This window comes from Cynocephalus volans, chromosome 5 (assembly GCF_027409185.1).
Source record: "Cynocephalus volans isolate mCynVol1 chromosome 5, mCynVol1.pri, whole genome shotgun sequence".
Taxonomy (NCBI): Eukaryota; Metazoa; Chordata; class Mammalia; order Dermoptera; family Cynocephalidae; genus Cynocephalus; species Cynocephalus volans.
In genome coordinates, this window is record NC_084464.1 from 88,284,219 (window position 1) to 88,307,817 (window position 23,599).

A 23,599-nucleotide genomic window follows, 5' to 3' on the forward strand; every position below is an offset into this window, starting at 1 on the left:
AAACAGGGAACTTTTTGCTTGTTTGTTTTATTTGGTTGATTATTCCAGGCCCCTGAGGGGATCTTAGGCAGCCAGCCAGCCAGGCACTGGCACAGTACATGGTGTCTGGGAATCACCAGTGCAGTCATAATGACATCCTTGAATGTCTGTAATGACAGCAATTATATAATGGAAGGTTGTCAAAGAAGAAAGAGCACATCTATTACATTTTTGCCTGAAAAATGCAATGGCAAATGTGAACCACAGACGTATAGAAGTAATCACTCTTGTCACTGCTAACCTTAATCCTGTCTGTCAACATGCTAAAAAGGAGATGGGGAGGTGAAACAGTTATTAAAATTACTATAGGAGACTGTCTAAAAGGCATGCTTGTGGAAAGACACCTAATTATGATTGATTTCTCTGTCATTAAAATATGTATCACATCATGTGCCTTATCTACCTCATAGGGCTGTGACTCAGAATATCATGTATTCACATAAGCTTTGTAACTAGTAAAACATTACACTGATACATTTGTTTTCAGTTGTAACACAAACACATGAAAATCTCTCCTACTTTAAAATATTTAGTCCAAATAAAGGACTAAATTACATACAGTACACTACATTGGTCTGAGAAAAAAAAAAGGAGAATATATAAAACCATAACTTACCTTTCCTCAAAAAATTTAAATTAGTATTACCATATGAGCCAGCAATTCCACTTCTGAGTAAATACATGAAATAATTGAAAGCAGGGACTTACATATTTGTGCACCCATGTTCACAGCAGCATTATTCATAATACTCAAAAGGTGGAAGCAACCCAAGTATCCACTGACAGATGAATAGACAAACAAAATGTGGTACATACATACAATGGAATATTATTCAACCTTAAATTAGAAGGAAATTCTGGCTCATGCAACAACATGGCTGAACCTTGAAGACATGCTAAGTACAATAAGCCAGTCACAAAAGGAGAGGTATTTTGTGAACCCATTTATAAGAGGTACATCGCGTAATCAAATTCATAGGGACAGAAAGTAGAATGGTGGTTGTGAGGGCCTGGGGGGGAGGAAGAATGGGAGTTCTCATTTAATGAGTACAGAGTTTCAGTTTTGGAAGATGATGGTGACAGCTGTGCAACAACGTGATTATACTTGATGCCACTGAACTGTACACTTAACTATGATAACATAGTAAAAAACAAAAGCACAAACTTACCTTACTTAATGGAGAGGGAGCACCAGATCTAAAAGGTAACATAAAAAAATTAAAACTGAATATATGTGAATACATCTATAGAAGCATTTAAATTTGATATCACTTGTTCAAGCATTAACTTATTTTATATACAGACTTTTAAAATAATAAAGTATATAAAAAGACTTTTTAAATGTTTTACTCAATTATGATATCGTCATTCAATGTTTTCCATTGATTTAATTTCTAGTACTAGAAATTCTTAAATTCAAAATTATTTTCTATATCTCTAGCAACTCAATTCTTTGAGCAATTTATTATTGCCTGTGTCCATCAAAAACAAACTGTCCAAATTGGGATTTTTAGGGCCGAGCCCGTGGCGCACTCGGGAGAGTGAGGCACTGGGAGCGCAGCGACGCTCCCGCCGCGGGTTCGGATCCTATATAGGAATGGCCGGTGCACTCACTGGCTGAGTGCCAGTCACGAAAAAGACAAAAAAAAAAAAAAAAAAACAACCAAATTGGGATTTTTAAAATTTTGCCGAGACTTGGGAAAAATCATGCTTTATAGAATTTTTAAAAACCCCTCTGGTTTAAGTCACTAAGGTTAAAGTACATAGTGATTCATTTAATCATAATTGTGATGCATAAAAAAAAATTCCTATGAGTTCTGTGCCTGAGATATGTCTCATCTTCCATATTCACACTTCTGAAGTTTGTTTTTTTTCATGGCTGTAATGAAAACTCTCTGGGAACAATATTCCCATCATCTGCTATAACTGGTGGAAGCTTGAAAAAGAACAGCAACTTCAATGCTTGTTTCTAAGAAAGTGAAGGAAAATTAGGAAGAGATAATTATTTTTAGTTAGGTTACTGGTAGCAATGACTATTGTACATCATTTCTAGCAAAGTGCTTCAGAAACAACTGCCTAAACAGCTCATATTTTACTAACCTGAGTTGGTGGAAAAAATGAATAACAAGACAAAATGAAGACAACAGTACATTTCAATAAGCAGCCTATACTCAGGGTCTTATCAGATGGCAGGGATGGCTTTCTACTCATCTACAGAGAAAATATCACACACAGCGGTAACTAAACAAAACTAGCAGAAATTTAGTAACTGGAATTTTGTACAATATTATGAATTTTTGTTTTATTGGATGTAGCAAGTTTAGCAGTGTCATATGCCAGATCAGTATCTTTTAAGTTCAACTTTATTTACAAATACCTGTCTACCATTTATTGCTTAAATTTAGACCTTACTTAAAACAAATATAAATAATGTAAAACAAGGGTGCACAGAGATTTCTGCTATACAACAAAGATAGAAGCTTAAGGGTAACAGTTTGGTTATGTGTAGTTTGGCTAAATTTTAACTGAAGAGTTAAATATACATTTATCTATAAATATCATTGTAAATATACATTATGTAATATTATGTAATTGTAAATATACACTTATCTATACAAGGGTATTTCAAAAAATAAAGTTGAAAGATAATACAAATCTTCCCATGAACTTTTTGAAGTTACCCTCGTACTGCTCATTTCAAAGGGTCTACTGAAATAAATGGATTTACGGTGTTCTATCTATGGCAAGTTACTTAGGAACCTAAAAATCTAGTACAGCATAAGGTTGAAAATTCCCTAATGAGTTTTTGGCTAATAACTTCTCCACACCCATCATTTGTCCCTTTGTATATGGAAAAGAAAGATAATTAAATCTAAATAAAAATTCAAGAAGGTAATAGCCTGAACTCTGCAAAGAAAACATAGAAGCCATTTGACACGGTCACTTTCTAAGAATGTATTAACTTAATTTGTTTATCTCTCAAGCAATTTTCATGAACCAATTCTTAGTGGTACTGACAATAATAAGTGCTAATACAGAAAAGATAATTGAGAATAAGCAAAAACTTTTGAAATATATTTCCAAATGAATACATAAAAATTGATAACATATCTTCTACCCCACAGCAAAAATGAAGATATAGTAAAAATGATAGAATTGCTCTGCCTGCTATTAAAGAATATCATACTCAAAGCTAAGTACGAAAAATCATAATTGGCACAAGAATCATTTTGCCAAGCTCCCACATGAACACCATTACTAAATGATACTTGTAGTTAGTTATCCCACGGATTAAGCAAACAAACAAAAATCTCCTGCTGTCTCTGTGGAGCTATTATCACACTTACCACATTTTATCTTAATTGCCTGTTTAATTATCTGTCTTCTTCACTAGATGCTAAGTTCTGTAAGTTCATTGTTTTACATCCTAATACTTTACATAGCACCTGGCATTTTCTGTGTTGTTCACAATTTTAAATGAGAATACATTTGTGTATTCATTCTATAATCAATAAATTTACCAGAAATCTTAAAAAATTATTTTTTGTGATATTAAACTGTCAGGATGTGTGACCTCTGTTCCCACAGAGCAGATCTGGCCTTTGCCATGATTTAATAAAAAAGGTGCTCCCATGGGGCCATAGCCTTAAAAAGCATCATTAATCACTGATTAACATCTGAGGGCTCCCAGGCTCAGAGAGGTTAGTCTCACTATTCTTTAACAATGGACTCAAGACTCTGGTCTACCTCTGTCTGCTGGCTAGAGCTGTGCTCATTCCACATCCCAGCCCAACCCTCAAAAAAACAGAAGAGCCTGGCACATTTGTTCCTCTCTTACACAACACATACATTACTTTTTCTTGTGTGTTCCTCGCTTGATTTCCGCCCCCTACTGTTAGTCATTGCCCTTTATGAAAGAAAATTCTATGATCTTTTTTATATAGACAATGATATTTATTAAGGACCAATGCTTATTTTAATAATTTCATCTAGAGAGAAGTACATGGTAAACTGTGTTGGGAAAAATAAGGCAATCAGATAATTTCAGAAGAGAATGAATGACCCATATAGTCATCTAATCCAAATTCTGTAAAATGCTACAAATACATGGGTTTTTACTATGAACACAGCAAATGCCAAGGTTTCCTTCCAAGATGTTAATAGTAATCTGTCAAAAGAGGAAATTTTGTTATTTCTTATTTGATTCACAACAATAATCCCTATATAGTTTTGATTATAAATGCTAGCCAGAAAAAAATACAGACATGAAAAACCTATCTACATCTTCCAAATAATTTTAATCACAAAAGACTTAACACCCTCAACACTCAGTAAACCCACAAATAGAGTAAAATAAATTTCTCTTTTTTATCCTGTGGAATCATAGAAGCAGACAGTATACAAAGGTATATCATACAGTATTGCATACAATTTCAAAAATGAATATCAGTGGACATAGGCACTAAATACAAAAAGCATACATATTTTTCATAGCAGACATTTGCAAATGCTTCATTTTATGCATATACTTGACTTGGAAGTTAGAATAGCTTTTAAGTAGTCAATTTCCTTTATGAAATTGTCTTTTGGCACTTCTGTCATATACCATGGGGAAATTTTTTGTTTATTAAAGAAATGAAAAGTCTTTGATTTCTAAAATCTAAGAGGAACGTACATACACCTAAGGGAGATTGTTAATCTTGATCCAAGAAGACCAAAAGAAAGTAAAACAATTTATGCCAGTCAACTTGGGAGACAAAAATAAAGCATAATGAAAAACACAGATGTGTAAAATGGACAGAAATCAGTTTTAAATGTTCTAAATACCAAGTGTTGAATCTTAGGAGTGTTTTTTTGCATTTTCAGTAATTACCAAATCCAAAAAAATCACTCAACATAGTACTCACCCTTCACTTAAGTTCCCAGGTAAGCACAAACATACAAAGAAGAAAATAATTAACTGTCATATTTCATTTATTTTAAAAATAGGGAATAAGCAAAAAAAAAAAAAAAAGACATGTTCAAATACGGTCTCAGCCAATTCAGAAAAGACATATGACAAGCATAAAATGATTTTAGAGGAGAGAGAAAAATTATTCTAAGCAAAAGGTAATTCAGAATGGAAGCTTATTGTGTTTTAATTTCACTTCTCTAGAAATGTAACTAAATGTCCACAGCTAATTTTTCCAAAAATAGCTTTCAGTGGCCACAAGGGGGCGAATTTAGATTTAAAGTTGGGGCTAATGAGACCCACTCTAGCTAGGGAAGGAGGCTTCTCTGGTGCTGCTGCACTGGCAGATTTAACAAAGAACAAGGGAAGAATGTGGCCCTGTGCAGGATATGGGGGACCCTGAGGGGAAAAGAGTGCAAGGGAGAGACTAACTCTAGGGGATGTGTCTATTTCCTTAGCTAATGAGGTACGTCTGCCACAGGACTAAGACATTTCTCAGCTTCTTGCCTCAGTTTATTTAAATCCCCGGCAACTCATCTGGTTTCCCAGATACCTTAATAAAGGGTAGCCCCAGCAATGACTGGAAGTGGGCATCCCTTATTATGATTTGATGTACTCTCATGTCAAAAGTCTGATTATCCACAGCCACACTGAAACTGGGGGGCAGACCCTGGACTGTGATAACAACCTTGATAGTCCCCTGAGAGGTTCTGCCATCCATCATTCCAAATAGCTCTGCCATAATTGCCTTAAAGACTCCTATACTGTTGTTTATCACTGAAGATTTAAAACATGCAATAATTTCTATACTACACTTAGCTAATGAAATAATCAGCAAAAAAGTAACATCAAGACACAAGCCTAGATCCTGGGAGGATGCTCAAAGAGAAGAAAGTAAGAAAGGAGTTGCATTTTGATAGCTCTATCATAGGTTAAATCCATGATCAGCCTACAGGCCTTCAATAAGGTGGAGATAATGAAGTATAAAATAGTCCGTGACCTTCAGAATCAGAAAATGAATTAAATCACATATGCGGCAAAAAATAGCCAAAATACAGGGCAGCTCATGATTAAGGAAGGCTTCATAAGAAGGTAGCACTGGAGATGGCCCTCCCGGGATACATGAGATTTACACAAGCAGGACAAGCATCCAAGACCGGCAGAATTATAGTCTAAACAAGGCCCAAAGACTGGAAAGCACTGGGTTTTATGAATAGACAAGTTTTACACCTGCTGGAGAGATGGAAAAAATGGAAGCTGGATATTTTTGCATGCAATGAGGAAAATAGTCAAAAATATTAGTATTAAACATAAAGGTATGAAAAATCCAGTAAAATTGTACTTATCATTGCTTGACTGCTACTCTCTATATGAAAAGATCTCTGAGTAAAATGTCAGCAGCATGCCATGCCTAATGATCCAAGTGTGGAGACACTGACGCCCAGAGAACTATACTTGAAGTCTTTGCTTTTATTCACAATGGGGTTGGTAACATAATAGTGTTCAAGGCTGCTAGTGAAATTGTGCTTGTTTTTACTTATGTCCAATGATAACAGCTTCAATTTTTAAACATGAGCAACTGTTTCTGTGTATTGTGAATTCCTTCTAAGGACAAAAAGATAAATCAGCAGGTTCAGTCATCATAGGTACAATCTGCTAATCTGCTGCGTTTGCCGACATGAAGTCATAAGTTAATACAAAGGGCAGGGTTCTGAAGGAACCCAGAATTATAGTGAAGCACACTCTAAAGCTGTAGTGGTGTAAGATGTACCATGATAAATCTCATTCTTATGAAGAACGATTCTAGTATTTTTCATCTTATTTAGAATATACAACTAATGCATACTTGTTTCCAGGTTTCTTTCCTTCTAATGTATTTAGATGCTGTTCAAGGGTCTCCATAAGACTGCTGGGAGCCTACAATAAGAAAGTAAAAATAAATGTCTGCATTGTTTTCTTTCAAAGTAAACACACTGTAACATCACTGTAACTTTGTAAGGTGGAGGTCTGTGTGTGGATCCCAATATATACTGGTACGTGAGATAATTTCATCCCAGGTTCTTTCAGTATTTAAATATTTAAATTCCATGGACTCTCAGACAGGACCATCCGAAATACACTTAACTCCCCTGCATAAGAAATAGCATTACAGCGTGGTTTCAATGTAGAGATTACATTGGACAGACGTTTACTAAGATATTACTTGTATGCAGTAAACTCAAATCAAGTTCACCACCACCTTCATTAAAGTAACTTTAGCAAATATAATAATACTATAATCTAGTACTATATATTGGCATATTTGATACAATATATTTTAACTCTTTTATTAAAAGTACTTAAATGTTTCTTTTTATAAATAAAGTATTTGGCATTATAAAGTGATGGTATTTTACTGTATATTAGGAAGAGAAATAATAGGTTCATATAAATATTCCACCCATCTCTTTCTTAAACATTTCTCAAATAATTTTAACCCAAACTAGACCTTAACAACAGCATAGGCATTCAAAGAATAGCATTTTATGAATGAATATAGTATAACTATATTTATACTATATAACTATATTTATAGATACTTTTAATTTGAAAATTGTTCTTTAAACTAATGTGAAATTAATTTTGAAGGACTTTAAAGTAATTATGCTAACTGCTAAAATAGCTCACAGAATTCAAAGAAATTCATGTAACTGTACATTTTACATTATCGTTAATGAAATAAAATTCTTATTAAATTTTTTTAGTTTTGAAAACTCAGGAAATTTAATACCCATTTTCATTTCACTAATAGAAACTGTCTTAACATTTAAGTGATTATTATATATGTAATTATGTGATTACTATCAATGTAATTTACTAAGTGAACTAAAACATGTCAATTTATATACATAAATTCCTAAGTGAGCAAAAATGTTAACTTGATCAAAGTGATGAAGGTAGAGTAGAAATGGACAGCACTATCAGCATTATGTAAAAAGGTTTGGGCTATAAAGTAAAAAAAAAAGAAAGGACTATCAGGGGATATAATAAACCTAGAAAATTATAAAAATTAGAATTAAAAAATATAATTTAGGTGAAAATAAACTTACTCAACAAATTCCAGTAAGCTACAACTAGAGGTATACTTAAGCTTTAAAATATGAATTTTTAAGTGAGATAAAGGAAATTTTCTTCTATTTACTAGATTATAAGCTATAAGAAAATGCTCATCGAATAAAGAATGTACATTGTAACCTTAAAAAGAAGAAAATATAAGTGGCTACAAAATTTTAACATGAATTCACAGCTGATAACTTCAAAATTGTCATAGTAATTGTCACCAGTAACAATAATGATAATTATGATGATGATGGAACCTAGAGTCTTGGTCATATAAATTCAAACTTTTCATATTTCCATTTTTTCATTGGAATCATCATAATGAAAAAAAAAGTATCAAGCCATAGAACCTCTTTCCAGCTGGAAAGACTTATGTTCTCTGAATGTTAAATGCAACGTAAAGGAAATGATTCCTTGCTAAACCTAAATTTAAAACACCATTCTAAAAAAACAAATGCTGTTTATAGCCACAAAATAGGGAACAACAAATATGGGATAACAAAGATGTAATTTTTCTCCTGTAAAGTTTCTTAGTTACCTAAAACAAAACAAAAAACCAGGAAGATAGTTTACAATTTAATTTCTTTTGTAAAGTTTCTTAATAATTTAAGTGAGAAAATTTAAAAATAACTAAAAAGAAGTCACAAAAATCACAGTATCAGAAAGAAATCTGACCAAGGAGTACAAGACTATAAAACTGAATTTTGTCTTAAGGAGAGTTATTTAGCAATAGACTGCACATAGAATTAAGTTTGGAGTATTTAATCCTAAAGGTTTAAAAGTGCCTTATTAATTATATTTTTATAAGAACATGCAAAATCTAAGAGAAATGAATTCCTCAAATGCTTTGGGGGGAGAAAAAGTACTTTGATGGTAATGTCCATGAGTGCAAGAATGTCTGCCTTCTTCTCAGCTGTATCTGACACTGAGGACATCCTGGTATGCAGTAGACACTAAATGGAAATACTCTCCTAAATTTCTTTTTCTTTTTTTTTTTTCTTTTTTTGTCTTTTTGTGACTGGAAAGGGGATTGCAACCCTTGGTGTGGTGTCGTCTGCACCACGCTCAGCGCTCAGCCAGTGAGCACACCGGCCATTCCTATATAGGATCCGAACCCACTGAGGGAGCGCTGCTGTGCTCCCAAGCGCTGCCCTCTCCTGAGTGCGCCACGGGGCCGGACCCTCTCCTAAATTTCTAAGGAGCAAAACTTTGAGAATGCCTCTGCTGTTGTAAAAGGAACTTAAGAGAACATAGTATAATTAGCTTATTTCAAAGAATGCCAAAGTCAATAGACCAATGATATAGGAACACCAACCCAAAGAACAAGAGCTAGCCTGTGAAAATAGATAACAGCAATATACCATGGTCACCAGTGGTGCAATCTTTAAAAGGAGACTTTTCTTTACCATAGTTTTCAGATCAACCAGAATTCCTGACATCAAAACCTAAGATATTTTTCATTAATAGATGTACTTTAAATTTGGGATGCACACATACCCCAAACAGGAGATAATATTTTTAAAGAGTTATTTTCCTGGAACAAATTCATAACTGATTGTGAGCCCAGGCTCAGAAAGAAAGCATCCATCTACAATTTAGATGTCTTAGATTATAAAGCATCATTAAAATCAAATGCAAAAAAAATCCAAAGATCAAAGTTTCGATCATCAGATCTAAGAAATCATCTGAAAGTGCTGAGGAGAAATATTTCAGTTCTGATATATTCACATCTTACCCAAAACAGTACTTTTGATTGTCTTTTAGAAATTTCACTGATATTCATGAATAAATGCAATGATGATGATATTACATGCACAATTTTAAAAGGGCTGCAGGTGGCCACATTGGTGGTTATTGTTCATTCTCTAACTTAAAAGATATCCATTGAATTCATAAAGATATCCATTAAATTCCTCTGTTCTATTTTGCTGCAAGAAGAATTCTAATCCTTTTCTAGTTATGAGCACTATTCCCACTCCCAGTCAATAGAGGCCCTTCTGGTCTTTATCTGTTCTTTAACCCTCTCTCCTAACAGGTATTTTTGTTCATTGCCATGGCTAGATTCAGTTGCCATGGTAGCCACAGAGAACCCTGGCAGAGAGCAGAACCTAATCTCAGAGGAGTTGAACTGAGTCCATACAACCTGGTATTTCTGACCCATCTCTAGATTAATCCTGGTCTAACACTGCCTAAAGGACTAACCTCAGAAAACCTCTCATTACTGCTCAGACCTGATCATACTGTCACAATGGGTCTAAATCCCTAGTTAAGTTAGAGACCTCCATTGGACCTGTGGAAGAGTCTCTATATAAGAATTAAGGAAGGTATTCAGCTTTATGTCAGTCACAATCCCAAAAGAAACCATAATTTCATTACTTATTAAGAAATTTCAAAAGCATACCATACTCCTATACTGAGACTTAAGCATACACTGGAGAACTGAGCTAGAAGAATTTTTGTATGAAGAAGTATTTTTTAAATAATCTTAATATTGAAGTGTATGTGGCTCTTAAGGTCACAGCAAAAGTAGAGGATAGAGTGCTACCAGATTCTTTCTTTCTTTATTTTTTTAAAAAAATTTTTGATGGCTGGCTGGTACAAGGATCAAACCCTGAACCTTGGTGTTATAGGACCATGCTCTAACCAAGTGAGCTAACCAGCCAGCCACAGAGTGCTACTAGATTCTAATGAATTTCTACCATGGAATAGGTTCCTATTAGATCGAGGATAAGCTTTTGTCTGCTCTGAGGTTGGAGTCTCCATTCCCCAAATTATACAAACACACAACTTACACAACTAAATAATACATTATGTCTCTGGATTTCTTGAGAAAAGGATTATGTAAATTATAATGAATATTATAGTATCATAGAAAGGTAAACTTAAGAATCCTTCTTTCAATGATATAATATCACTTTCTAATTTTAAAAACAAAAAAAATTTAAGTAGTCCTTTAAATCTTCCCTTGTCTCCATTCAGACTCTGCCCAAACTGAGACAAATGAGGACCTATTTTCTTCTTAATCGAGAACCTCTTCTTAACGAAATACCTAGTTTTTCTTTTATTACACAGTGAAGGCTGTCTATAGAGTTGAAATAAAGATGATATGCTATTTCTAAAAGCTATTCGTTGAGCTAAATATTTTAATGTCCACCTTCTTAAAGTTAACACGTACATATTATTTATCTGGGTTATTTTTTTTTAAATGCAATATAAATTTTTATTATAACTGAATAATTTAAGTGAAAACACACTTATTTTCTTTGCTTTTTATTGCAGTGTTGCAAAGGTAAATCTATATCTAGTAAAGAGATTTTTAAATCATAATTTATGTACATTTGATATTTAGTTATATTCAAAATTATACAGATACTCATTCAGGTATATGCCTAGTCAAAGAACACTATTTTTCCATAGTAGCAGAAATATTTTACACTAATATTTTGTCTACTTGAAAGAGCTATCTCCCAACTTGTAAACTAAAAATACTATGTCATCCTGTTCTGAATTATTCTGTGAAATTTATTTATGAGTTATTCCTGATATTTAATTGGTATAAAACAAATACAGAAGACCATTTATTTGGTGCCTCTAATTGTTAATAAACATTTCAGGGTTAACATTATTTTAAATATGGAAACGTTTCGAGACAGTATATGAATAACAAATTACTAAATGCATTTTGATATTATTAAAAAGTGGGTATCTTCCATTACAACAATTTTTTTCTATTACAATGATTTCTTTATTTACAAAGACAGAAAATTCATATATTCATTACTAGTATAAAAGATAGCAGCTCTGTATTCTGTCCCATCATCTCTGTAACATTATCATCTCTAGTTAAAGGACATATTTGGTACAGAAATTTACCATAACAGAGTGATTAATGCCAGTTATGAGAAAGGTTACACAATAATTCTGTACCTGTGAATGACCTTGATTCTATATCTTAGGAGCTGCACAGTGCACCCTCTTGACAGATAGAAGAATTGATAAGGAAACCCAACTATTATTGTTGCTTACGAGATGGATCTACCGCTACTACTTTTTTAAAAAAAGGTTCTTTTATATATGGAAATTTCTTCACTTCCTAGGGGAGACAAGAATCAGTGTAGTCAAACCATGACATCAGAGTTGTCCCTGTTCAGGGCCCTACTTCATACCCAGGACATGTGAAAAACTAGGAGAACAAGCAGGAAGAAAAGTTCTAATGTTCTGATTGTCATGGCTACAAATAGTCACTGTTAATAGCTAAAGCTCTTAGCATTATTCAAGGCTTCTTTTTTATTCAAGTTCAAGAACAAAAAGATGAGTTCAATTAGTAAATTTAGTTGCCTTTAAAGAAAAAACCTATGTCATTAGGGCAGGAAAATCTTCTTATTACTTCCCGAAGTATATTCAATAGCTTAGAAAAAATGAGTAATGTAAATGAATTTCCTAAAAAGTTGCTTGGCCTAAATTCGAAATGCACTAAATGTTTACAAGAACTATGCCTCTTTGTAGCAATATGTGGAGTAATAATTCCATGCATACTGACTCTTTCACTAAGAAAGTCACTTACCTGTGTGAGGTCAGGAATGTCACCTTTATCAATACCAACTTGCTGTGGATTAAAAAAAAGAAATTACTTAGTAGGAATTTTTAAATTAATTTTTTTGTATATAATGGAAGATCACCCACAAAATTAGTTAAAACCAAAGCTCAATCTTTGACTGAAAGAATCATTTATATACATATTCTTCTAACTTTGAGCACATGCTCTTTATGCAGGTTTCCACTCAATATAATAGAGCAATGATTTCATTAATATAGTTAGATATACAACAGTGCATAGAATTTTACTAGAATCCAAAAAGAAAGAAAAATAAATTTGAAGCATAAAATTTAAAGGTATCCTCCATGGTTAATAACAGCTAAAAATCTAAGAAACTGCTTAGACTAAATTGAAATAATTATTCATTCCCAATAAGTCCTCTGGACAGAGAATGTTGATTTAGTTTTAATAACTTGCTCAGGGTATAGTTTCCACCCTTTCTCCCACAGAGAGAACCACATTGTTAGTTTCTTTTGTATCCTTCCAGAGTTTCTTTATGTATTCCTAAAGAAATATGAAATATATAAATATATAATTATTTCCCCATTCTTACACAAATAATAGCATATTCTATATACTGGATTTATATTTTTCATTTAACAATTTATCTTAGAGATATATCCATATCCATACACAGAAGATCCTCATTTTTTAAACAGCCATATAGAACTTCCTTGTCCTGTAATTTATCTAATGAGTTATCTATTAATGGACATTGAAGTTGCTTCTAATTTCTTGCCATTGCAAGCAATGCTGTAGCCACCATTTTGCATGTGTGCAGACATATCTGTAGGATACATTTATAGAAGAGGAATTACTAGGTAAAAGTATATGCAAATTGGTAATTTTGGTAGCACGGTAGTAAAGGGAGAAAGGAGGAGGGGAGGGGAAGCAAATATGGAAAAATATTAATAAAGGTGAATCAATGAAGAGACTATATGTGTTTATTATACTTTATTGATTCTTTTGTAGGTCTGAAAATTATTCAAAACAAAAAGGGGAAAACAAAAATACAAGTTAAATTTTATCACTTTATAAGAATAATGAAATTGAAGCTCAAAGAAACAAAGTAGGTTAAACCAAGGTCTCAAAATGAAGTGCTTTGATTATGCTGATGGAAATATAGAAACAAATACATGAAGTGAAAGCATTGGGCTCCTCTAAAGACAATAAGGCAAACTGGAGATTGGAAATTCCATTTGTGTGTCAAATGTTGAACTACCTTCTTTCCTTTGCCTTTTCTATGTCTAGGGCAGGGCTTCTCAGCCTTGACACTATTGGCATTTTGGGAGGATAATTCCTTCTTGGGTGTTGTCCTGTCCATTGTAGGCTATTTGGCAGCATCACTGGCCTCTGCCCAGTAGATGCCACTAGCCACCCATTCCAATGTGACAACCAAAAATGTCACCAAATGTTATACTCTGAGGAGGAGGAGGGAGTAAAATTACTTGCTACTGAGACCACTAGTGTAGAGCACTGACCTTCATCTCTCTGAATCAAATTATGTTGGGATCCAGAATTCTAGATTTTACCTTCTAATGACTAAACTCTGGCTTAAGAGAAGCAAATGATGCTTTCCTAAACTCACTTATATTATTATAAATTACAGAATTATAAACTAAAGCAACTTCTTTCTGTTATTTTTGTATTTGAACATCTCTTTAGATGATCCATTTCAAAATATTAATATGAAGAAGGCATTTTTTAAGTGAAAATATTATGGATCCCTAATACTGGAATCACACTGGGAAAAGGTGATGTGTTTCCAGTAAATGCATAATTCTGTTAAAAGATGTAATGCTGTACATCAACACTGCTATTTTTACTGCTCTGAACTTCTGAACCACAATGTAATTGGAAGATTGAGTTAGAGTGTATTATGGAAATCTCATCACATTCTGTCTGCAAATATTCCAGGAAACATAACTCTTATGTCTCTGATATTTATGTTGGAATAGCAAACTAAGAATAACTTGGTTCTCTAACTTGGTTCTGAAAAGTATATAGCAGGAATACTTATTACCTGTAAAACAATCATTTTACAAAGTTTCATTTGTTTGCTTTAGGAGACTTCAGTATAAGAATTCAGAACATTGTAAATTTTCTGCACTTCAAGCAATTCCTCTGGGAAATTTGAATAATTCCATAGAAATTGTTCAACTACTCTATATTTAATATGACAGACAACTTATTATTAATATTTACAAATAGCCTATATAAAAATGACACTTAAAAAACAACCACATATATATGCGTGTGTGTATATATATGTTATTTAAATGACATTGTGGAAGTCTTTATGGACTCTTCAAGCAAATGGTACTAACTATAGGGTAGATATTGAATATGAGTCCATGCATAAATACACCACATGTGTACTGCTTGGTAGAGAGAGGTTTGTACATTTGTTGAAAATTTTCTGTATTAAACAATCATGACCAAACCATTCAACATTGGTATTCAAACAATTAGTGTCAAATTATGAACAATGCAATTTAAATGTGCGAGAAAATACAAATGGTAATGGTTATCCCATTGGGGTTTAATGTTTATTCTATTAAAATAATTTTGTAAATTAGTATCCATTCTATAAAAATTCATAATTATAAGGTTCAAATAAGAATAAAATAGTTATCATTAGGTCACTTAAAGACATACTCTCAAAATGATATCTAATTTCTGTGTATCTCCTTCTGGATAGCCTGAATTGGGCCTGTGCTAACATGAGGTATCAACAGACATAAGACGAATTTTACATGTAAAAATAGAAGGAATTGACAAATAAGTAGCCCTTTTCCATTGAGATCTTGAACCCAGCCTTGTTTCGCTGGTTAGAGAATTGTATACCCTAGACTGTCACATGCCCAGCTCCTTACTCACATACAAAAACAACCAGGAAAACCGGGAAGCATGTGCACCAGGATTTAATGGAACAATGAAATAATATTTCTGCTCTGAGTGCTTAAGCATAATTGATCTTTTCACAGAAAGAAATTAGGCAAACTTTATTAGATGATATGGTTAAACCATGGAAAAATCATCAAATACCAAAAATCCTACAAAACAGTGTTAAAAAAAACCAGCAAAAAAAAAAAAAAAAAAAGATCAAACAATTCTATCCTTCCTTAAAGACTATCAATGTTTATAAACCCATGAGGAAATATACATGAAATGGTTTAATGTACATGTAATTTACATAACCTAATCTTTACTTTTCACTTTCAATATTATATTAGAAAAAGATTTTTATTCTTGATTACATGCTGTATGGGTCAAAGCTCAAGATTCAGCATTTTGTGATACTATTTTAGTCTCAGATTTGAATATGACAGCATTACTCCTGTGAATAAGTGAGATTTGAAAGATAATGCATGGACTAGAGTACTTTTGAAATTGTGTATAAAATGCTTGTTTTTGCACTGTATTTCCCAAATGACAAAAATAGCAAAACGTGGCATGAATGTCTAACATCAACAGCATTGTATGCTTTGCTATTGAGCTGCAGAACCTCTCTCACAGAGCACTCTGGTCAGTCCCTAGCAATCAGTCTGTTGACATGTAAGATAAAAACCCATTTGTCATCCTGCCAAAGGACTGCAAAAACAATGCCATAATTTCCAATATCAGTATGAATCAATCATTGGATTTCATAAGAGAAAACACCAACTTACAGATAACCTCAGGAATACCAACTGTATGATTAAACAGTTATTGTGAGTAGATAAAAAAGTATTAAAAAATCCTTAACAATTTATAAACTTTATAAAATGAGTTATGCTTTCTGTCTTATTTTTTCAATGTGGTTAAAATCACTGACAGTGTAAGGAAGGTCAGAATTTATGATATATGATTTACAAACTAAGAACAATGGGCAAACTTTTCTAAAGGCAAATCTAGGGTTCAATAAAAAAAACACTTTCTTATAATCAAAAGTAGCCAGTAGCTGGAATGAAGGAATAGACCACCTTGAAAAGCAGCAAATGAGCTTATTATCCGTGAGCCTTTTATTTGAATGCAGAAAGAGCATGTGACTGGAGGAGTGTAGAGTACAACGCTGAGTGAGAAGTTGGATGAGATGACTTCTAAGGTCGCTTTCAACCCTACTATACTGTGACTGTGGCAGACTATCTTGCCAGATTATACATTCTTTACATACTCCTGATACATGAGCTAATCTTTTCAAAATGATATTCTTAGCAAAACTTAATATTACGTACCTCTGCAACCTTGAGAAATTCAGACACTCGTGTCATTCTAGTTAGAAATCGTTTATAAATTTCTAGAGCGTCTTTACATTGTCCTTTCTTCATTTCAAAAAACTTTTCTAGAGGAGATAAAGAAATAAGCAATTTGAAAACAGTATTAAATTCTATTTTATGCTAACCTTATGTTAACATTACTACTTAAAACTTAAATTAAAGATGGAATATAAACAGTTGGTACTAAAACTTATATGAGTTATATTAAAGCACCTGAACAAGGGGAATCTGAATAGTTTAAGAAAGGTGTTATGTTCTAAGATAATCATCTGTCTCACATGAAACAATTTATAGAATATATATGAGTTGTCAAAGCAGGTTAAATTCATGCTCCATATATCCCAGTATCTGTCTTTGAAAACAGCAGCCAAGTCTTCCTGATAACAGTCTCAAAAGTTATGATCGCATTCTTTACTTTCTTACTAGCTCACTATAAACCAGTGGTCTATATATTATAAAGCAATTATTTATATTTCTGAATTAAAGAATTCCTTAAATTGTCTACACTTTGTATAAATTGATACATGTTTTTATTGGTCATAAATTATTTCTTCCAAACATTATAATTTGTCTCTAGTTATAAAATACTACAGTTTTGTGAAGAACATTTGGTTGACCAAACCCTTCGTGACTTTCTTCTCTGTAATCATATCCTCTTTTCAGCCTTCACCTTTCTAGACAGAAAAGCAGAGGATCACTTTGCTACTCTCTTTTGTATTTAACAAGACTAGAATTCAGTCATTAGGGTCCTATAGCTCCACTATAATTGCAGTCTGAGAATGTGTTTTCCCTATATGTGTTTTGAAGAAAACCAGCACTTTTATCAGTGCTTTTGCCAGTCATTCACTGATTTGTTCAGTCAAGAATTATTGACATTACAGACGGAGACACAGTAGGCCAGTGTCTACAGTAGCTCCCAGGCTACTCTGGATTATAACTTCTTTATAAGTTAATGATTGTCTACTTGCACATGATTAAACTCAGGTTATTTTTATATTCTCTCATACCTGAGAGTTCTTGACTTCATTTAGCATGTAATTTTACTATCTCAAATGTATTTTTAATTTTCTCAAAAGTTTAATAACATATAATTATGCAAAGAACTAATTATCGAGGGTAGCTACTCATTACCTTCTGTTGACAATCTTTCGGTAATTTTATTTTTAACATGGACCTCCCTGCAGGGTATTTAAGAGAAGCAAAAACATTGAGAAACAAGCACATACTGTTTTCTACTTGTCAAGATTTGAGAGAAAAGTGTCATTTTAAAAATGCCACATCTAAGGATACATTCTTTATCCACTATATCCTGTTTTCTAATGGTATAGACAGAATCAAAGTGCTGTAAGGGAAAAAATTTTTCATTTAAAAATTTGAAAAAAAGGACTTACTCTGGTAAAATATACTTTTCTTTCTCCCTTTTTAAACAATCTTGACATAAACAATTTCTTCCAAATATCTAAATTACTTCCTTCTCTTCACTATAGTCTAAATTTATTTCTTTGTATGAGATCTTCAGCAATAACACAAAAAGAGAAATCAAACTGAATAATCTCAATTTCCTTTTAGAACCTGTGCACCAAAATTTTAAGCAATTTTCCTCTGTCTCCTCTGGATGCTTTTAAAATTGTCTGTACCTTTCATGTAATTTAGGATTTAGCAACAAAAGACATTCAGTCATTATGGCTTTAGGTTATAACCTCATAATTATTTCTGTAACAGTGGTAACAACGCAGACAGCATGTACTATTTTACTGATATACACAAAGCTATCAGGTTCCCTTTTCCCTTCAGAAACCAGGGCAGGGCCTAGGGAAATTAACATTTTCACAGAGGAGATGGGTCACCCCAAAATGAGCCTCTACCTTTCATTCGCACTAAGATTTTCAGTACTTGAAATCATCAAATTTGACATTTGCAACCCAAATCTTTGTAAAGTTGTGATAAATTTCCTTTGTTGTATTAGTATTATTGTTCAAAGGATAATTGTGCCAGGAAAGAAACCAAATGAAAAGGAATCTCGTTCCTGAGATACAAACTGATTTTCCACGTGGACTATTACTAATAACCATTGGTCAGCAAGGGAAACAGCCTACTTGTAAGTCAGAGTTTCATTATAGTGAGAAAACATTTGTGAAGATTGCAGCACCAATATTGATTCCAACATTATATATAAAGAATTGATCAGGAAGTCCTCGATTAAAACTAACCCACAAAATATTTATAAGGCTAACTCCTAGCACCATCTAGTAAACAAACAAAAAACATGCCCATCTCTAAACAATTAGAATACTTTCTTGCATTCTTACCTTCTAGACTGTCAGATTTACCAGAGCAGTTTTGACAAAAATGCCGAATGAAGGCTGCTCAACCCCAGAATGTTGTAAGGCAAGAATATTTACTTTCAGCACTTTTGAAAAGTCAGTTCCTTAATATGAAAAGGTATAACTCTCCTCCTTTTCTGCTCCTAATTTAGCCAATAGACTATCATTTTCAAATTAAATGAAAAAATGTCTTGAATGGTTATTATTTTAATATAAAGAGAAAATGCATTCTTAATACACTTTCTGTGAAGTCAGCGTAAAGAGAAAATGAAGTAGAACCGCATTTAAGTAGCTGTTCAACACAATAGAGAAGAATCACATGGCTGAACATGTTTAATTGCTAAATGAATTGTAAAAACACTAAATCCAACGTTCTTGAGGCAAAAGTGGGACTGAAACAAGGGACACTGGTGAGAGCATGAGAATGAATCAACAGAACTTAATCTCTGACTGACTATGGATTTAAGGAAGGTGAGCTACTCAAAGATAACAGAGGTTTTAGGTTTAAAAGACTAATTATACATAAACAGAAATGAGATTAGGAAGGGCAAGTTCAAGAGTTCAGTTTTAGAAATTCTGAGTTTTAGGTCAGAACACAATATCTAAATTGAAGTGTCTACAAATACTAAGACATGTAAAAGTGAAGCTCAGAAGAAAGTTATATAGGAAGGAAATAATAGATTTGGGACTCATCATAATGGAGATGATAGGTTTTTCTAATGAAGAATGTACAGAAATAGCAGAAAAGAAGATGGCTAGAAATGAATTTTAGCAAAAGCTTACATTTATGGGCGGTAAGGAAGAGTAAAGTCAGCCAGCAAAAGAGAATAGGAAAGTCTATCCTATCTGGCTCACTGATAAACTCTCCAACCTGAAATAAAGATATATTTGGTTTTGAACTTCATATTAAGGGCAGGCATCTTTCCCTCCGAAAAGCAAAACCTCCAAGAACACTGTGTTTGATGTTGATCACTTAACCTGCATTCTATCTTCTAGATTCACATGAAGCCAGGGTTCTGGATACAAATTCATTTCTGCAAATTAGCCAAACTGGGGGAGATCTGGAAGGTAAAACTGAGGCAGGAGCCATCTTCTTGCACCTTTTCAGCTGTTGCTTGTGATAGGCAAGATCATACAAATGTGAGATTACCCTTCAGCAGCATTCTACTATCCATCCTCCAGCTTCTGGGTTCTGAGGAGTATAAAGTCATAGCCACTTGATACAATCCCTAAATTACAGCTTCTGGTGTCCTTCTCCAGCTTCCTAGTGTTGAGAGGGAGCTGTGGTGTTGACAGCAGCTTCTTGATTTTAGCATCATTAAACTGATGGCCTCAGAAGTAGTAGCTTCTCTACACTGTGAGTACTTATTACTTTCGGAGTCATTTCAGGAGGCTGAGTGGAGAACCAGGCTTCCAATTCCAAGCCTGCAGGCTTCCAGTAATTATATAAGCATCTAATTTTCTGTATTAAATTTTTTTCTATTTAGAATATGTAGAGTAGTTTCTATTTCTTGAAACACACATGTTTGGTACCTGAAGTGTTTACAGAAAACAGACTCCCCCAAAATATCAAATACAGGGATCCGGGATTAGATATGTAACCTGGTTAGATTTGAAGGCAGTGATGACCATCCCTGCAACTACTGGAAAATTGGATTCTTGCAATAGTTGCTATATAGGAGCAAAATAATTACTTAAATTATCACCTATGGTTTTCTGAAATGAGCACCTGGAAGGAAACATATTAGAGCAAGTAGCTGCTGGGAAAGAATACTATGATGGGAACAAGGCAAATAGAACTACGGGGTGGATGGCCACTCCTGACTCCACCAGAGAGCTTAAAAAGGAAAATGAAAACACAGGATCTTAAATTATTGGCTGAAGGCAATCAGACTGTGGCACTCTAAGATTGCCCTAAAATAATCTTATCTCCTGCAGCCACACAGCTATCACAGCTGAAAGTAAGAGAGAGAGTCTAATCTTGTGAGTTGCTCAAATAGCCTATGTGGGTGTTATATTTACAGCCTCGCTGTGGTTTCCTTGTGAAAATTAGGGCATTTATTCAGAAAGAAAACTGGAAAGAGGAACACAGGTAGATTCAAACAAAAATAAGCTTCGCTTGCTGGAAGAAGCTTTTTGTCCTGTCTGCAAAGGTTGGTCCTGCCTGGCTTGGAAGTCTTGTGTCAACCCACATTTCATGAGGGAATGAAAATTCTCTTCACACCCTATTCTGTTACTCCCTACCCTCTCTCTCCCTACTAGCTGCCTCCATACTTAGAATGAGTTTTAGAATCCAGAAATTCTGCTACACCCTAGGGAGACATATACAAAGTCTGACCCAGGAAGAAAAAAATACACATGCCAAAAGTAGTACAATATTTTACAAATTTATGTTGCCAATAGAGTTGCCAGATAAAACACAAGATACCAAGTTAAACTGTAAATAAACAACAAATAATTTTTAGTATAAGTACATCCAAAATTTTGCATGGGACTTATTAATACTAAAAAAATTATTCATGTTAATCCGACATGCAAATTTAACTGGGTATTCTGTACTTTCCCCCAAACTTAGCAATCCTAATTAACAAAAATCTGGAGAATTGGAATGGATGCTAAAGCCACTGGGCATGAAGGAAAGAATATAACATTAGATTTGTAATATAATCACTCATTGACCAATTTGGGTGAACATACCAAAAATGTGGGTTCAAGATGCTAGTCCGAGCATCTGAGAATGGCTGTAACACAGTAGTTCCCAAACCATCAGGAACAGCATCACATTTAGGACTGTAGTAGGAATGTGAATTCTCAGGCCTCAACTCAGACCTACTGAATTAGAAAGTCGGGTTTGGGTCCAGTGACCTAAGCTTTAATGAACCCTCTAGATATTCTTGAGGAAAGTCTTTAACATTGCAGAAAGTACTTCTTCCTAGTCTTCTGCAAAGGGACTTTTACCAGTGTGACTATGCACAAAGGAAAGGGACATACTCAGACTTTAAAAAAAAAAAAAAGTTTTAGGTTCACAGCAAAATTAAATGGAAGGTACAGAAATTTGCCATATTCTCCCTGCTCCTACACATGCATAGTCTCCCCATTATCAGCATCCCCCAAAGAGTGGTATATTTATCAGAATTGATGAACCTACACTGACATATCATCATCACCCAAAGTCCATAGTTTCTGTTACTGTTCATTCTTGGTGTTGTACATTCTATGTTTGGACAATGTATAACAACATGTATCCTCCATTATAGTATCATACAGAGTAGTTTTTATGCCCTGAAAATCCTCTGTGCTCTGCCTGTTCATCTCTTCCTCCCTGTAACTCTTGGCAACACTGATCTTTTTACTGTCCCCCATAGTTTTATCTTTTCCAGAATGTCATATAGTTGATACAGTATCTAGCTTTTTCAGATTGGATTGATTCACTTACTAATATGCATTTAAGATTCCTCCATGTCTTTTCATACCTTGATAACTCATTTCATTTTAGCACTGAATAATATTTCACTGTCTGAATGTACCACAGTCTATCCATTCACCTACTGAAGGACATCTTGGTTTCTTCGAAGTTTTGCCAATTATGAATAAAGCTGCCATAAACCATGTGCAAGTTTGTGTGTGTAAATGAGTTTTCAACACCTTTGTGTAAATACCAAGGAGCATGATTGCTGGCTTGTATGTTAAGAGTATATTTAGTTTTGTAAGAAACTGTCAAACTGTCTTTCAAAGTGTTATTCCATTTTGCATTTCCATTCTCAGCAATGACTGAGGGTTCCTGTTGCTCCACATCCTGGCCAGCATCTGGTGGTGGTGTCAGTGTTCTGGATTTTGGTTGTTCTAATAGGTGTGTAATGGTATCTTGTTGTTTTAATTTGCATGTCTCTGATGACACAGGATGTGGAGCATCTTTTCATTTGCTTGTTTGACATCTGTATATCTTTGTTGATGAGGTATCTGTTAATATATTTGGTCCATTTAAAAAATTAGGTTGTTGATTTTCTTATTGTTGAGTTTTAACAGTTCTTTATATATTTTGGATAACAATGCTGCACTAGAGGAGTCTTTTGCAAATATTTTTTCTGTTGCATGTCTTTTCATTCTCTTGATATTGTCTTTCACAGAGCAGAAGTTTTAAATTTTAATGAAGTCCAGCTTATCAATTATTTTTTCATGGATCATGCCTTTGGTGTTGTATCTAAAAAGTTATCACCATACCCAAGGTCATCTAGGCTTTGTCCTATGTTATCTTCTAGGATTTTTATGGTTTTTCATTTTACATTTAGGTCTATGATCCATTTCGAGTTAATTTTTGTGAAAGTGTAAG

At 33.6% G+C, this 23,599-nt stretch overlaps 1 protein-coding gene across 25 annotated transcripts in view; it reads right to left on the reverse strand.

Annotated features, from left to right (window-relative positions):
* SNAP91 (synaptosome associated protein 91) overlaps window positions 1-23,599 on the reverse strand; it is a 147,579-nt gene that overhangs the window by 42,853 nt on the left and 81,127 nt on the right. For 16 of the 25 annotated variants that reach the window (XM_063097861.1, XM_063097859.1, XM_063097844.1 and 13 more), the window contains exons 7-10: window positions 16,904-17,010; window positions 12,654-12,695; window positions 6,837-6,907; window positions 1,209-1,236 (exon numbers count right to left, since the gene is read on the reverse strand). In XM_063097861.1, coding sequence (XP_062953931.1) covers window positions 1,209-1,236; window positions 6,837-6,907; window positions 12,654-12,695; window positions 16,904-17,010 — 248 coding nt within the window. Of the gene's footprint in view, window positions 1-1,208; window positions 1,237-4,946; window positions 4,953-6,836; window positions 6,908-12,653; window positions 12,696-16,903; window positions 17,011-23,599 lie in introns of all 25 variants that reach the window. The other 9 variants (XM_063097864.1, XM_063097862.1, XM_063097860.1 and 6 more) reach the window with 2 other exon arrangements.